This window comes from Rhea americana, unplaced genomic scaffold, assembly GCF_003343005.1.
Source record: "Rhea americana isolate MKP2758 unplaced genomic scaffold, rheAme1 scaffold_115, whole genome shotgun sequence".
Lineage (NCBI taxonomy): Eukaryota > Metazoa > Chordata > Aves > Rheiformes > Rheidae > Rhea > Rhea americana.
Window position 1 is genome coordinate 2,518,116 of NW_028185206.1, and position 16,251 is coordinate 2,534,366.

The 16,251-nt window shown below is 40.9% G+C and overlaps 2 protein-coding genes across 3 annotated transcripts in view; one reads left to right on the plus strand and one right to left on the minus strand.

Moving 5' to 3' along the window:
• The first annotated feature begins 3,385 nt into the window (after window positions 1-3,385).
• On the plus strand, window positions 3,386-10,329 carry NIPSNAP3A (nipsnap homolog 3A). Its single transcript, XM_085317795.1, has 6 exons — window positions 3,386-3,554; window positions 5,265-5,472; window positions 7,048-7,209; window positions 8,709-8,858; window positions 9,240-9,326; window positions 9,426-10,329. The coding sequence occupies exons 1-6, from the start codon at window positions 3,471-3,473 to the stop codon at window positions 9,500-9,502; spliced, it is 768 nt and encodes a 255-aa protein (XP_085173921.1). The 5' UTR covers window positions 3,386-3,470; the 3' UTR covers window positions 9,503-10,329.
• A 1,262-nt stretch (window positions 10,330-11,591) lies between these two features.
• ABCA1 (ATP binding cassette subfamily A member 1) overlaps window positions 11,592-16,251 on the minus strand; it is an 81,458-nt gene continuing 76,798 nt past the window's right edge. For both annotated transcript variants that reach the window (XM_085317776.1, XM_085317767.1), the window contains exons 46-49: window positions 16,053-16,156; window positions 15,833-15,925; window positions 15,402-15,645; window positions 11,592-14,746 (exon numbers count right to left, since the gene is read on the minus strand). In XM_085317776.1, the coding sequence (XP_085173902.1) occupies window positions 14,606-14,746; window positions 15,402-15,645; window positions 15,833-15,925; window positions 16,053-16,156 (582 nt within the window). In that variant the 3' untranslated portion in view covers window positions 11,592-14,605. The remainder of the gene's footprint in view (window positions 14,747-15,401; window positions 15,646-15,832; window positions 15,926-16,052; window positions 16,157-16,251) is intronic.

Genomic DNA, 16,251 nt, shown 5'->3' on the forward strand with positions numbered 1-16,251 from the left:
TCRTCACACTGTCTTCTCCAGCCAAAGGAAACCATGAAATGAGTTTTCTTAATGCCTATTCACTACCTGGTAGGTCACTGATCAGAAACCAGAATCTGACTCTAGTCCAAGTTCGTCCTTAGGCCCTGGGTATAAAGGACGTTCATGTGACTCTTGCTTATGGTAAACCCAGAGATGGCACTGGTTCTTGTAGGCACTCCCATCATTGCCACATAGCAAATATTTATATTAAGTGCAGATTGTTTTAGTGAGGTGAGGAATACAAAGTGACTGGGAAAAACATGGAAGAAATAGAGTTCAGTATGTTATTCAGATTTTCACATAGAATGTCACAGAGAATGGAAATAGGAACACACCAGGATGTATTACATTCAGCAATGCTGTCTGGTGTGAAACTAGGAAATCACTCAAGGCTTGCTCACTCCTACTTAGAATTACTGAGAGGAAGGGCAGCACCTAGTGTGAAACATTTTCAAAAACATAAACAATGGAAAACATGTATTACACTTACTTAAATAGGCACATTGCATACCCTTCTTAAGTACTAACAACGGCACTACACAACATACAGAGTGCTGCCTTCCTTTTATATCCAGYGCTTTTCTACATTTACAAGTCATATAGGTACGTATCAGACCAAAAGCATCTCCTTGTTCTTTCCTTTATGGAGGAAAATGCTCCCTAATGGAGGAAGTACAACATGTAAATGCACTAAAGCACACAAATTACCTTCTTGCACTTTGCTTTCAGGGAGTTTTGACTTCCATCAGTAACAAACATTTTAAATAAGTCACTTCCCCTTGGGGAGCACAGGTGGTCACAGCCACAAAAATACAAAATCTCATTTGATTCGTTACTTCAGGACCAAAATTAAAWTTTTCCATTGAAAAGTGTATGTAATAGGTATTATCCATTACTGTTTCTYTTACAAGAACAACATTGTCATTCCTAGATGTCAAATCGCATCTCCGAGTTGTGAAATTTACATGTATGCACCTGCATAAATGGCAAACAGATCTGCAAGGGCCAGGAAAAGTGCAAACAGTAAAAATAAAAACTTTTTAAAAGGAAAAGCAATTTCCCAGCACAAGAGGGCTATATTGTTCATAGCTATGAATAGTATTACTTCATCCATATAAAGAGAAACAAAGTAAGACCTTAAGTACTTTGGAGAATGTTCAATTTGCTGAAATGTAGTTTTGTTTGAAGTGAAATAAAAAAATGAATGTTGAACTGCTAACAGCTGCACCAGTATCACTTCATATGTGTTTCTTGTATAGAAACTATGAAAAATTCCTTRTGCAATTGTAAAAAGATTTTTAGTATGTATTATGCTCACTTCTTTTTGTATAAAAACATTATAGACAACTCCACTTGCAAAGGTACATACAGTTAATGCATATAGTTGCATACTCTTAATTCTTTCTATATCAGCTTTTAATGTGTTGGTTAGAACAACTTCTTTATCTTGTTTTAATTTAGACAATCATGTTGCTGGAGTCAGCTTTAACAAAGCTCAGAACTGTCCAGAATGATGGGAAAAAGTATGAATACTCCAGAAATAGCAGCAGAAACTAGAAATAAATCCATCACTTCTCTCTTCACCTTAACTCCAAGCAGAGGCCATTAACTTGACTACACAGAGGGGAGGAAGGAATGTGCTGCCCTCCTTAAGAGGAATCATTGTTACCTTAACTTAATGAGTCATCTGTAAACCACTCTTCGCTCTGAGCTACTTTACTTTTAGCTTTGTTGGGCCAATATTTAATTCTGCAAAGTTATACAGTGTCATCACAAAATCCCATCCCTAAATAATAATGCAGAAAAAAAAAGGAAAAAAGGGAAAAAAAAATCAGGCATAACCCTATAGCAACATGAGAGTGCTTAGAACTGTACACCTGTTGCAAAAAACTTGGGACTTACCTAGAAGATGACTTCAGACAAAAAGCATAGTACTTCATTCCAAACGAGGACTGAGGATAAATGATTTTTTAACTATAGAATTTGAAGTTCGATCCTGCAAATTCTAGAGCATGTGGAACCTATTATGTGATTAGCCTCGCAGCAGTTCTGTGGGAGACGACAGTCCCAGGTACCCTGGAACAATCGGGATATATTTATTGTATTGAGGTACTCAGGGATGTAGGCACCAGGTTTCACCTATTGATCCATCCTACTCCAACAGGATAAAGCAGAGAAATTAAAAGTACACTTGAGCTTACCAATGGGARGAGAGTTACACAGCCGATCATGGTTACCTGAACTTTCAAATTTCATCGTGACTGCAGCCAGTGTCAGCACATCATAGCCACTGCTCCGATGCTGCTTTTAAGCATCTACTAGAAGCAACGCTTTCCCAAAAGACAACCACACCGACAGGGCAGTGCCACTGCTGCTTATTCCAACTAACTCAGTCCTGCCGGGTGGCAGCGGCCCGGCTGCCACACCTCTTCCACGGCGGAGCTGCCCCGGGCCGCGGCCGGCAGCAGGGCAGCTCCGAGAGGCGAACCGAGCAACACGCCGCTGAACCGCGCAGCAAGGCGGAGGCGGGCTGGGGGCCGCTCCCCACGCGGGGTGGGTGGTTGTAGCCAGAGCGCCTGCCCCACGGCCGCCAGCACACGGCGGCAGTGGGACCAAACGGCCGCCCCCCAGGGAGGGGGGCTRGGGGTGGGGAGCCCGCCCCAACGGCCGCCCAACGGCCGCTCCTCGGGGGGCGGGGTGGGGGTGGTGCTGGGGGTGGGGAGCCCGCCCCAACAGCCGCCCAACGGCCGCCCCTCAGGGGGCGGGGTCGAGGGGTGGTGCTGGGGGTGGGGAGCCCGCCCCAACAGCCGCCCAACGGCCGCCCCTCAGGGGGCGGGGTCGGGGGGTGGTGCTGGGGGTGGGGAGCCCGCCCCAACGGCCGCCCAACGGCCGCCCCTCAGGGGGCGGGGTCGAGGGGTGGTGCTGGGGGTGGGGAGCCCGCCCCAACGGCCCCCCACACCCCCCCGCCCCTCAGGGGGCGGGGGCGGGGGGTGGTGCTGGGGGTGGGGAGCCCGCCCCAACAGCCGCCCAACGGCCGCCCCTCAGGGGGCGGGGTCGGGGGGTGGTGCTGGGGGTGGGGAGCCCGCCCCAACAGCCGCCCAACGGCCGCCCCTCAGGGGGCGGGGTCGAGGGGTGGTGCTGGGGGTGGGGAGCCCGCCCCAACAGCCGCCCAACGGCCGCCCCTCAGGGGGCGGGGTCGAGGGGTGGTGCTGGGGGTGGGGAGCCCGCCCCAACGGCCGCTCAACGGCCCGTCCTCAGGGGGCGGGGTGGGGGTGGAGCTGGGGAGCCCGCCCCAACGGCCGCCCCTCAGAGGGCGGGGGCGGAGGCGCGGGCGGAGCCCGCCCCAACGGCCGCTGCTGGCGCCTTGCACCGCCCGCCCGCCGAGCGGCCGCCGGCCTGCCCTTCTGCGCAGGCGCCGCCGGGTTCGCCACAGCCTCGCCCCGCCAGCCATGCTACTCTTGGGGGCGCTCCGCCGCCCGCTGGCCGCGTCCGCTGCCCGCCTGGCCCGCGAGCGGGCCCAGGCCCGCCCGCAGGTAACAGCCGAGGGTGCAAGGGAAGAGTGAGGGCGGCAGCGGCAGGGAGCGCGGCTGGGGGGAAGTGGTTGGGGGGGAGTAGGCGGTGGAGGGGCGTGGCCTACGGGGCGGTGTCACTGGAGGGGCGGGGCCTGCCGGGGGCGGGGCTCGGGCGGACAGTCCGCGTGGGGGTACGTGCCGCTGGCTGTTCCGCAGGCGTGCGAAATGCTCGAAGTACCACTTAGAGGAAAAAACCTTCAGTGCTGGTCGCTGATATTTTATGGGACGCACTGCCTGGTAGACAGAGTGCTGATTCTTGTGAAGTAAGGCAGGTCCAAAACCCATGTGGGTAAATACAGGCTAAGGCCAAAGATTTGGCTTGGATGCATTTTTTTCTAGTTTTCATTGAGAAGCAAATAATGCTTCCCAGTTTGTTAAGGGAATTGTAAAAATAAGCATGTTCTGGGACTTCKGAAGGCTTCTTACCTTGTGAATGGAGCAGCCTTTAGGAAGCTGTCAGTAAGGGTAAAGATGCAGAATTCAGCAGCCTTTTGCTAGAAGGAATAAACCTTTTATCAAGCAGTTGAAACTTTTAATGTTAAAGTATGTAAATTGCTAATACTGATTTAAGATCATAATTAGCAAACAGATTGCAATAACTGGTTATAGGTCATGTGTTGTAGCATTAGTAAAAAACTATTTTGATCTGCTGAAGTATTAATTGCCAAAGGAAACATATTTTTAATGAAGATTTGTAAATCAGATGTATCAAATTGATTATTTTCTACAGTGGCACACTATCTCTTGAGCAGAAATAATAATGATTTCTGTTTGACACAGTGCTAATTGATATCAAATTATTAAAAGATACAAAGAAATAGCTTCTTTGTATGCTTTTAAATCATAGAATTTAAAGAATTATGTATATTGTATGGTGTAAACACCAGCAAGTTTTGTTTGCTTTTACATCCAAAAGCACCAGTGCAAAAGCTTGTTCTGTGGAAAGCAATGAAAATAAATAAATAATCTTGGCAGCCACTTCTCCTACTCCCATTTTTTAGGGGGTTGGATTGAATCTTGGAATGTAGTGCTGTTGCACCTTTTCATCCTGGGAACAGATCTCAGAGGCATTCAGTGATGTGAATGGTTACTCTTTGACCGAGGTGCGCAGTTTGAGGGCAGTTTGTGTGGCTCTGTGCAGGATATTCCCAGCAGAGCAGATGTTTTGGTGGCACTAGCAGCCCAACCTTTGAATAATATATTTATTGACTCTTTTATTACTATGATGTTTTTGCATCATGGTACTGGCTTCCAGAGGAAGGGGCATGAAAAAGGAAAATCCTGATTTGCAACAGGTTAACAACTAAACAGTTTAATATGACAAATAACAGGCCCATTAGGAGAATGGCTGTTGCACTGCCAAAAAGACCTGCAGTGCCCAGTGTACATGAGGATTCTTTCCAAAGGGAAAAGTGACAAGATATTCTTGCAGTGGAGATCTCTTGGTGCTCACTCTTCCTGCCCCATAAAAAATCCACTAAGAGCTTCTCTCTTAAAAAAATTCTGTAATCTATAAAGAATTATGTATATAATATATAAACAATAAATAATAAAATATTATTATAAAAATAAAATATTATTATAAAATAATAAAAAATAATTATAAATAATAAAAGAGAAGATGGTTTTCTGGCTTGACAATTAGTCATTTTTCTTAATATTTTCTCTTAGGTATATGCATCCCTTGCTACAGGGCCCAGACAAGATAATGGCATTTTCTATGAAATTCGCACCTATGACGTTAAGCCGTCAAAGATGAAGGAGTTTGTGGAACTGATCAATCAACAAATTCACCTTCGCAGAGCCCATTCTGAGCTGGTGGGATTCTGGACTGCAGAGCTGGGAGCAATGAATAAGGCCATCCATATCTGGAAGTATGGTATGCTCTATGTCCTTTTGCACTAGTCTGGCCTCCTGTGCCCCTTGTACTTGCAGACGGGAGGAGAGTGCTTACCCCAGGCCTGCTTTGAGAAAAACTTGTGCATAAATTGCTCCCAAAGATGTGCTGTGCAGGATCAGCAAACTGCTCCACTCACTCTGATAGTCAAAGTGCACCAGATGTTTTGCTGCTTCATCTGTGGTAGCAACAGGCTTCTTTTAAGTTATAATCAACTTTTCATGTTGTTGGAGTCAGTGCCATCCCRGTGCTGCTAACCAAGAAAAGTTCCAGTTTCATGAGAAACTGGATGTGCTGGCTTTGCTCTTTATAGAGCACTGGGGCACTCAACGTTGGGTTATGGCAAGATGGGAAGCCATGCCTAGATCATGTATTTTTATACCTAGTATAACTTAGGGTCTGTTTATGTACCAAGACAGGAAGAGTTTCATTTCTGATTTCCTATGATTTGAAATTCAGCATTTTCACCATTACCTCTTTTTTTTCCCTGAAGGAGTGAAGGAATCAGCCATCTGTAGACCAGAATGTTATAAGTTTCAATGCACCTCTAAGTAACACTTTTTCCTGCTTCTCAGAAATTTATTTGTCTTCATTCTACTGTTTCTTTATTTGGTTAATTCTTAAAGTCATTTTGGTTAGTCTTTTAGATGCTTTTAAGCAGGAAACCTGAGAAAAATCTTATGAATTTTATTTGCTGATTTCCTGATAATGATGCTATATTTAAGGTACAACATCCTTTCTCCTTATTTTGTCAGAGTCCTGCTTATATCTCTTTAATAGTTTAAAATATCTGGTATTTTTTTGTCAGTCCTAAGATACTGATACTTCTTAACCTTTTTCCCATTTTTGGATGCTGGATTTTTTTTCCTAATCCTGTTTTTGAAAGCTATGTTCATAAAATATTGTACAAGATGTTGTTATAACCTAAGCAATTCAAATTCAGTAGATTCATTGAAAGAATCTATACATTTGTTGTTTTTAAACTAAAAAACTGTAAAGATGTAGTATCCTGCCATTTAGTAACATTTTATAGAGAAAAAGTATTACTTCTGCATTTGTCATTTTAATGTCATTTACATAAGCAGAAACTAAGCATTTTAAAAAAATTATCTGAGTAGACTGCCATACTTTCTTCATTTTAATTTTCACTTCACTCTTGCCCACTGCACTTCCTTCAGACCCCCTTATCCATGGTAACTTTTGCCACATATCCAGTAGTCCCTGCAGATACCACATATAAATTTTTCTTAAACGTAGTATCACTTACTATATTTTAATGCTCTATAAGCTTATCCTTTATATTTGATTAGGCTTGAATCCACTCAAATTCAAGAGCTAAGACTTTTTGGTGTTTAAAGCAAATAGAGTATTTATTTCAATGTTACTTAAATGTTTACTTCAAGCTAATAACATGTTTAAGAACATCAACTTCAAGCTTGCTCATGTGCAGCTTGCCTCTTTGGATTAAACATTTAGCTTGAGTCTGATGTGACATAAATTGCATTTTTCAGATCTCAGTACAGTATATGAACATAATTTTTTTTTCCTTTCTTATAGATAATTTTGCCCACAGAGCAGCAGTCCGGACTGCAGTTGCCAATGACAAAGATTGGCAGGAAAAGTTAATCACTCCACTTCTCACCTTTGTAGAGAAACAGCATAATGAAGTTGCTTATCTGGTACCCTGGTGTCAACTTGGGAAGCCTCCAAAGGAAGGGGGTGAGCTTATCTTCTGTTTTGTTGATTTAAGTTACTGATGCTGACTGAATAAAATAAAATGGCTTAATGTTTAAACCAAACATTACATCTTTTTATAACCCTTTATGTTACAAGAGCACATGTGTTCTTCCATGTGAAAAAGATGACATAATGGAGATGAGGGACAAAGTTTCTAAGATTTTATACAGAAGCTTTTGTCAGTAACTGGCCAGTGTCCTGTTTGTTCAGGTTGTAAAAAGAGATGTGTGACTTGCTTAAGTGAACAGTTAAAAATGAGTGTTCTGCAGTAGTGTTTTGACTAGTGATTCCTAACTTCCATCCATCAGTGAGAAGGCATTTCTGGGAGACATTGAAACGATTGTTCTATTTCACAGAGGTTTTTCTCTTTCCTTAACTGATTTTTTTTTCTTTTTTTCTCCCATGTGGTAGCTTTAAGAAAAACAGAAAAGCCCCAGTAACCCTCCTATTGAAAGATATGTACAAGTGAGACATACTTTGTAAATCATAGATTAGGTTTAGGTGTGTATTTTCCTGCTCTTATGTGTTTTCTCTGTAGCAACTTTTGACTATTAACCCATTTATGAAAACAGGCAGACTCTGTGGTTGCTGTTAAATGGAATCATGTCAGAATTGTCTGCTTTAGCACTTGGTGTGTGAATACATGCAGAATCTTTGTTGTTTCCCTGAAATTCTGATTTTTATCCTGTCTTGCAACTTGAATTCACTAGCAATCAAATTTTCTGTTAAAACTGTATGACTGAGAACTCAAACATCTRATTCCCCAATTTTTTTTCTCTAGTCCATCGTTGAAGAATGAAACCAGAATAAATATTGCCCTGTGTCTGTTACCTTGACTGTTAAAGTGTCAGTGGTTGTGGTCTGTAGTAATTACCTGCATGGAAATAAGGCAGGTGATAACATCTTGTGTTGAGACTAGCAAAATTATTTGGCAAATCATGCCATTTCTTTACAAATCAGATTGGCAGAGCCTAGTTCTGGCATATTSGTTGTTGCTTCAGGTGTGACTGATTCTGCCACTGTATAAAGGGATTTATAATGGCATAAAGAACTTCAATTCCAGAAGCCATCACGAATCTTAGAAAAGACCGTCAGCTATTAACTGTACAAAACCCACAAAGATGTGTAAGTATTTGTAATTTCTTCAAATAAGTTCGTTTCTCCCCAAATTTTCAGCAACTGTTTCCCTTTAAGTTGGGCTTCATGTGAATTGTTTTATTCCTCTTGGTAGATGTGATTTCATTTAACAATGAAGTAGTTCAAATTAAACAGCAGCTTCTCTGTTTTCTTGTGACCCCAGGACCAGTGAGATGCAGTAGACTCTGGGATAGAGCAGCCATTTCTTGGTCTGTTGAGCCTCAAGTGGCAGGGAATTACTGTAMCAATTTCACATTAAATTTCATGACTGTGAAACACTGTTTAAGATTTGGCCTGTTAATTTCCATTTCCTTACTAGAAGTTGTCTTTGCCTTTTTGTCCAGGAGTATACGAATGGGTTACTTTTCAGATGAAACCTGGAGGGCCAGCTTTGTGGGGTGAAGCATTTCGAGCTGCAATCAACACTCACATCAACACAGGCTACACTAAGCTGATAGGTGTTTTCCACACAGAATATGGATTACTTAATACAGGTACAAGTACTGAGCAATTTCTAACACAGACTTTGGCACAGAGGGGCAAAGAGTCACCTTGGCTGAGGACTAGCTGGCTTGATAAAATGTTGATATGGATCCCAAAAGTCCTGTAAACAGTCCTTGAATTCAGCTTTGTGCATAAGGTTACAGGCTTAAGCGGAGTGGTGCTGTTTTAAAAGATTTCCAGATGATATTGGAGTCAAATTTTTAAAATATCAACAAAGGATTGGCACACAAAATACTTACTTACCTGATGAAGTGTTTTTGTTAGATGCAAAGCAGCTAACACTTGAAGGTAGACAGTTAGACCTACAATACATACTGTGTTGTAACGTAATAGTAACAGCATTCAGCCAACTACTATTCCTGTTTTCTCAGTCCATGTGATCTGGTGGAATGAGAGTCCAGACAACCGGGCAGCAGGAAGGCACAAGGCCCATGAAGATGCCAGAGTGGTAGCAGCTGGTAAGAGGAGGAGACTCTAGAGAAACAAGTTTTGTATGCATGCTAAGAAAAATATTATTCCTGTCACGAATTCTGTCTTAAATATGTGTTTAATTTCAGTGCGGGAGAGTGTCAGATTCTTGGAGTCCCAGCAAAATATGCTGCTGGTTCCTCTGCCATTTTCACCACTGAAGTAGCCTTCTACTAAATGATGTAACCGGTGGCAGAAAAGATGAAAGACAGAAGTGCCATCAGCCAGTACCATCACATAGATCTTCATACCCTTATGAACTGAGCCAAATGTTCTTCAGATTACAGTACGTGGATGCAAAACACATATGTCTGCCAATGTAAATTAGTAAAATTCTAAAGAGAAGAGTTCATTGTGCTGACCCTAGATCCCCAAATAGGAATTTAAGTTATATCAGTTACGGCATGAAACTCGCTCTACAAATCCTTCATTTTAGCCTCTGATTTATTAATACTTTTCTGTACAGCAAGATCACCCTTTAGAGCTATAAGGTAACATGCTCTTACAAATGTGCAATACTATTTCCTTAGTGTATTTGGTTACCTTTTTAATTTTTACATCTTCGTTATGTACTGGCTTAAAGAAGCAATGCTCCCRCTTGCTGTTATGTCCAAAGTATTATATTTTGACCATCTCAATGGGATGTTTTGTATTAATTCTTAATAGTGTAAAATTTTGATGCAATTGGAATTATATCCAAGAGATCATGCAGTAAAAGTGATCAGGCGGTGTTCTGATGAACATTGATCTAGCTAATTTGATGTCATTTCAACTCTTTCATTTTGTATTCAGTAAACACTTTCTCACAACTATCGATTACAAACATAATACTTAAATTTAGCTATTTTAATACTTGTTCAGTGTGCTAAAAATCATTGGTCCTTCATGTTCAAATATGTATCACAAACTAAACTGATATACACAAGCATTTTTTGAAATGCTTTTTGCCAGACTATTAAAAGCCAAATAAATTTGTGTGAAGCACAAAGCACAGTGTTTACAGCTAAGGCTCTTACTGTTCTTTAAACTGCATAATGATAAACCTTAAGGTATGGCATCCTACAGGTTTTGTATTTTAGTCACCAACAATCTTGACACTAGCTCCTTTAGAGACAATAAGCTGCCCCTTGATATGCTAGAGAGAATAGCAGCAGGGCAGAGGCATTTGGGCTGAGAAATCAAACTGGCATTTTGTGTGGAGTACTATAACCAGTTGTGTACCAGTTGGTTCAGCATATGACCTTACAGCGGTCAACAGATTTTTTTTAAAAAAAAAGCATAGACAAAATGCCACAGGATACTAGTAAGATTTTTTTTTCTTGCACACTAATGCAAAAATAGAAATAAATTTTCTACTGAAACAAAGTTTACTAAAAGCACAGACATTATTAAGTTTTAGTAATTTTAAAATTACTATTTTCCTTGTCACTGCTGTTCAAGATGAGGAATACTCAGGGTGTTTTTTAGCACAGGAGGTTGTGCTTGATTTGTCAGCCTGAATCATAGCTGAATCGTAGTGTAGCTGGACGCTACATTAAAGCTGAAAAATCAGTCAGTTTTAATTAGCTATTCAAGATGAATTTAGCTGAAACGTAACTTTAAGAATTGGCTGATCCTGGAAACATGACTGGTTAATAGTAGGATAGGCAGGAATGCTCAGAATATTAGAATCAGTTCTCCTTTTGGGATCAGAGCATTGTTCTTTCTCTTGTAACCTGCTATTCAAAGTCAATGTAGATATAATTTGAGGGATTTTTCTTAAATTTGATACTAGCTAAGGTTGTGCATATTTCAGTTTTTTTACTCAAACATGTTTTCCTCTGTCATTGAAAACAGGTATAGAGTACTTTTAGTAYGTTTGCAGATTGCTGTATCTTTGTGATGGAAATATTCAGAGGCAGTTGACTTACTCTGGACTTAAATATCCAATCAGGTGTGTAGTGTTTAGATAAACTCTGGACCTGGATTTGACAGTAACACTGATCACTTATTTTTTCAGGGTTTGTTGAAGGCCTTTTTATTTAATAACTTCAGAAGATAAACCACAAACTTCTGTTCCAAATCTTGCACCATCTCACTTACTATGTGCTTGTACTCACTTACTATGGAAATAGCATGTAGCCCATGTTAATTTATGAAGATATTGGAACTTGCTTGTCTATTATGCATGAAAGTTTGTATCAAAACAGATCAAAGACGAAAGGCTTCTAACAGCACTCCTCAGTAGAGTATATAAGTGAAGCTTTAGAGACCAATGGTGCCATAACAGCTTTATTTTTTGACTTAATACAAGGCGATTAGAGTGCCTTTTAATACTTCACATAAACAGTTATTAGCAAATACAAATATATATTTTTTTTGCTTTTAATGAAAATGTCCATTTAAGGATTTAACTCAGAAATTTCAGTTGTGAAATCTCTCTAGATTTTGCAAAGTTAATAGATATTCCAGTGCAAAAATAGATCCCATTAAAGATAGCATAAAGTGCTTGGAATGAAGGACCAACTATAACTCAAAGGGGGAGGATAAGCACAAAGTGATAGTTTAACCATGAGGAAAAATACAGCTCCTTATTGAAATACAAATGTACTACAAAGAGGGATGCAATATTTCAACCGGAACAATGTTTAAAATAAGTTAACATGTCAGTGCAGTTTCATTATCAAGAGTGGTTCATAATCATACTGTATGTGACTTATTTTTTTGCCTGATGCACAACTGTAAGAGTAGGAGATGGGTGTCAGAAATTATTTCAGTAACTAATCAACATGTGAGAACTGGATTATGCTGTCTGTGTTCAGTATGGCTAAAAACAACGCGGACCAGAGGGCCATGAAGTAGTTCAAGAGTTTGACAATCACAGGGCAACAGGAATTAAGAATCTCTTTTTTGGCAGGCTAACGAAAAAGGCTTCGATTGTAACTTGTTTCCTGCTAAATTAATCATTTACACAAGCACTTAAAAAGAGCCTACACCCTTTTCAGACCCAGTCTGAATCCTCTTGTAACTCACTGTCCTTCTACGTAAGCTAGTTCTGTGCTCGGCAAAACTAAAGCTCTTTACTTCAGTCTCTCTGCAGAGGTTGTGACTTCATTCTGATTCGATAYCATGATTTTAGCAGTGATAAGTCTTCCATACATGCTTCCCATGTTATGGTACCCATAACAGATAGTTGCTGTTAGTTCCACTGATACCATAGCAGGTAGCCTATGAAAGAGAAGTCACAGCTGCAGAATTAGCCCAACCTTTTAGTAAGAGTTCAGCAACTGAGAGTCTGATGTATTCATGACCCCTATACTTATCATCATGGGGTGAGGATGCCATGCAGGTAGTGAGAGTATGCTTTAAGTGAGGTATACCAATCCCTGTTTCTCTCCTTTCTTCCTTAACAATATATTCTACAGATTAAAAAATATATATATATATGAAAAAAGGCACTTTAGTAGAGCTGTAATAAGCTCATACTTTATTATCCCAAGGCAGGATGCAGTGGGGACTGGGGAGTTGTGCAAAAATACTATTTATGTATTAAAAATGCTGAATTGGTCAGTATTACCAAGTACATCCAGAAGTAATTACTCTTCTTCAAGCTCATTCCAGCCCCTTCATTGTTTGTTGGGCTGCTGCAGGCTTTTGGAGAAGAAAATGGTCAGTGAATCATACTCATGGTGGAGTAGCATAAAGAACTAGTATGGAACTTGTACAAGATAAACAAGAATTGGCTGTCCTCACTAAAGTCCCCTCTCTAATATTCTTCTGGCTTTTTTTTTTTTTTTAAAAAAAGAGAATTGATCAATATAATTATATTATTATTTCTTGTAATTGCACTACTACTTTGAACTTGTTCTTCAAAGGAAACTTTACTGCAACACTTTCTCACATGAACAATGTAATCTTCTCCAGTTAGGGATCACTTGATGACTGAAACTACACTGCACTACAGAAGTGGAAACTTGCACAATAATCTAATGTTATACCAGTTTCCAAGTAGGAAAATTTTAGGTGAGCAACTTACAGTAATTCCAGATAATAGTTGATTGCTGGAGTCTGGAACTTGCACAGATCATGAATGTAGCTATCACTGAATGGAGAATGAGAGCATAGCATTGCAGGCATAACGTAAAGAAATACTGTGACTACAAAGATCAACTGAAAGCACTTTCAATCCCTAATTATGCTACCTACCTACCTAAAGTCATATAAATAATACTGTTAAAAAAAAAAACAACAACTCTATCTTGTTTCTAGTTTTATCTGGCAAAGCCAGAAATGGCAACATACTTGTGCTAAGCAGTAACTTCAAATGATGGGTACCTTTCTGGTGCAAAGCAGGGGTTAAAGAGCAGACATTACATATCTGAGTGATGTCTCATGATTTAGCATTTGCTCTTGGCATTAGCAGCTTGTACAACCAGTGAGTTTGCTGCTGTGGTCCAAACCCTAGATCTGCTTGTCACCCACTTCCTTCCACTAGGTGTTCATGCAGCTGCTGCAGTACCTCAAAAGGAGCAGGAGAGTACTTAGCTACATAGAAAACCTAGTCAGAGTAGGTTATTGGTTTTGATGCTGGTGGGACAATCCTGTGCATTTGCAGGGTTCACAGTTCTGCATATCCCCATTCACTGAAGTAGATGGTAAGAGACAGGCCATCATGTCCATACAACCCATCTGCACAGTACAGCTTTGTGGCCTCAGATTTATCCCCATATGACCTAAACCAGTCCAGGAAAAGCAGCTGGTCAGGTCACTTTTCACAAAATAAGGCCACACTGCTGTGTTGTTTGGTGACTTTTCTTGCCACTGTTTTGGTGCATTCATTGCCAGCAATGGATATAGCACCAGGTAATCCCCATTCCTGACATGAATGTTTTCAAGAGTAAAACATGCATGTCTTTAAAATATCAATAAATAACCACTGGCCATGAATCCACAATGAAGTATTTTTGCAACCCTAGGAAAAATATACTGTATAGGACAAGATACAGTATGGTTGAAAGCCCACAGCATCTGGTGGGTGCTTTACCACAGCTTCACAGAGTTATACTGTAATGAACTAATTTCAAGTCTTCACTTGAGAACAGTACAAGACAATGACTCCATGAGGCACGGCCCCTGTAATGGAATTTTGTTTTCTTTGCATTGAATTGCGTTGCATTGAATGGTTATCAGTAGAGTGTCCAGTTTTTTTCCGCTAGCTTCTTTCTTGGAAGTATCCTACCCAGGCAAACGAACTCTGCCTTCTGCTTATCATTTCTTTCCTGAAATTGGCTCACACACAACTTTCTTTAACCTTCTCATCTTGCAGAAAGGAATTAAGGATTGCAATATCTACCACGGTCTGGTTTTTGTGTAATGACAGGTCCTTAGTGTGGTCGTCGTCGCTTTGGTCCTTAGCAAAATTTACAAATACCTACAGAGACAAAAGGCCACATCACAAATCACTCTAGATTTTGATTAATTTTATACATTTTATACACTAGGCCTTTCTAGACTAGTCCTGAGGTTCAGTACTGCCTCTGAAATTAACAGGATTTTTGGCTCATAAACAAGTTGCAGTATTATCTAATTCTCCAAAGCAACTGCCTACAAGTCTTCTAATCATGTAATAAAGGAGGAGAAATTTCTCTTTTCATCATAAAGAAAGTTTCCCAAGTTACCTTGAGAACCTGTGGGAAAAGAGCCAGCAGTTATTGTGGATTAGTTCTTTATGGTAACTTATCCGTGTTCATATTCTGACAAATTTGTATTGTCTTCACTGGCAGACAAAATGATCAACACAGGGATAAAGGGTAGGCTTGAACAGCTATGCAGTTCTATATAAAATAGTCATTCTGGGTGAATAAAGACTTTTTTTTAAAATATAGCCCAGATTACACAAAGAATTCCCAAAGATGTTGCAGCGTACAAGTCTTCAAAGATTTTGGCTTACCTCCTCATACCTAAATCCATCACTTTGTTTAACCGTAATGTGGTTTGCTGAAATACTTTTACAAGATACGGCCAGTAAGTTAGTGGATTTATTCCTACTCTAATGGAAGCAAGCACACAGACTACTGGAAACTTACTTGGTCAAGTGTCGTCTGAGAAACGGAGTAGTCTTCTATGTGGAGTCTCTTTTTGTTCTGGGAGAGGATGCTAAATATTCTGGCCAAGGAAGATGGTGAAGAAGGAAGCTGGTACTGAAGCATATTCCGATGCTTTTCCTTCAGGACACTTCCAGGGAAGGCAAGCCCAAAGAATTCCTCAACCGGCTTCAGGTCTGGGTTTGCCCCTGCAATTCGCACCACTATGGTATAACCATCTCCAAATCTACAAACAAGAGGGCCAGCACAGTTTAGGTAAATGGCTTTGAAAAAGATGTGCAACTTAAAATTTTGCAGTTTTCTCTGTTCCCCCAAAGCAGTAGGAATGCTATATGTTAAAATAAGGGTGATTTGTTTGTGTCTCCCCCAAAACACAGACAACTCTGTGGTATAAGTGGAAAGAAAACTGTTACCTGTTCTTTAGGTGCTGAACACTGCCCAAGCACCTGAAACGCCCATTGACCATTATYGCCATCCGTGTGCACAGGGCTTCGCATTCTTCCATGCTGTAAGCAGAAGTAACCTCATTAGCACCACAGGTAGCACGAAACAGCAGAGCAGCTGAACTAAATTCAGCATGCAGCCCCAGCAGATGGAACAGCAGGGGTATGACACAACCAGGTTGCTACATGCCTGTGAGATGTGAGCACCACTGATCTCCCCTCCTTGATGATGCTCAGAGCACAGTTCCATAGGAAACGGCGTGCTTTGGGATCCATCCCTGTTGTTGGCTCATCCTGCAAAATGGGCATGAAAAGAATCAGATTACACTGTTACACTCTACTGATAAATACCCTCATCTCTGAAATGACCTGGCCATTCTTATTATGCA

Excerpts from the sequence above, each read along its gene's own strand:
- NIPSNAP3A (XM_085317795.1), top strand. The coding sequence starts at position 3,471 with ATGCTACTCTTGGGGGCGCTCCGCCGCCCGCTGGCCGCGTCCGCTGCC. Across the intron at positions 3,555-5,264 it reads GGGCCCAGGCCCGCCCGCAG|GTATATGCATCCCTTGCTAC; the intron begins GTAACAGCCGAG and ends ATTTTCTCTTAG. Across the intron at positions 9,327-9,425 it reads TGCCAGAGTGGTAGCAGCTG|TGCGGGAGAGTGTCAGATTC; the intron begins GTAAGAGGAGGA and ends GTTTAATTTCAG.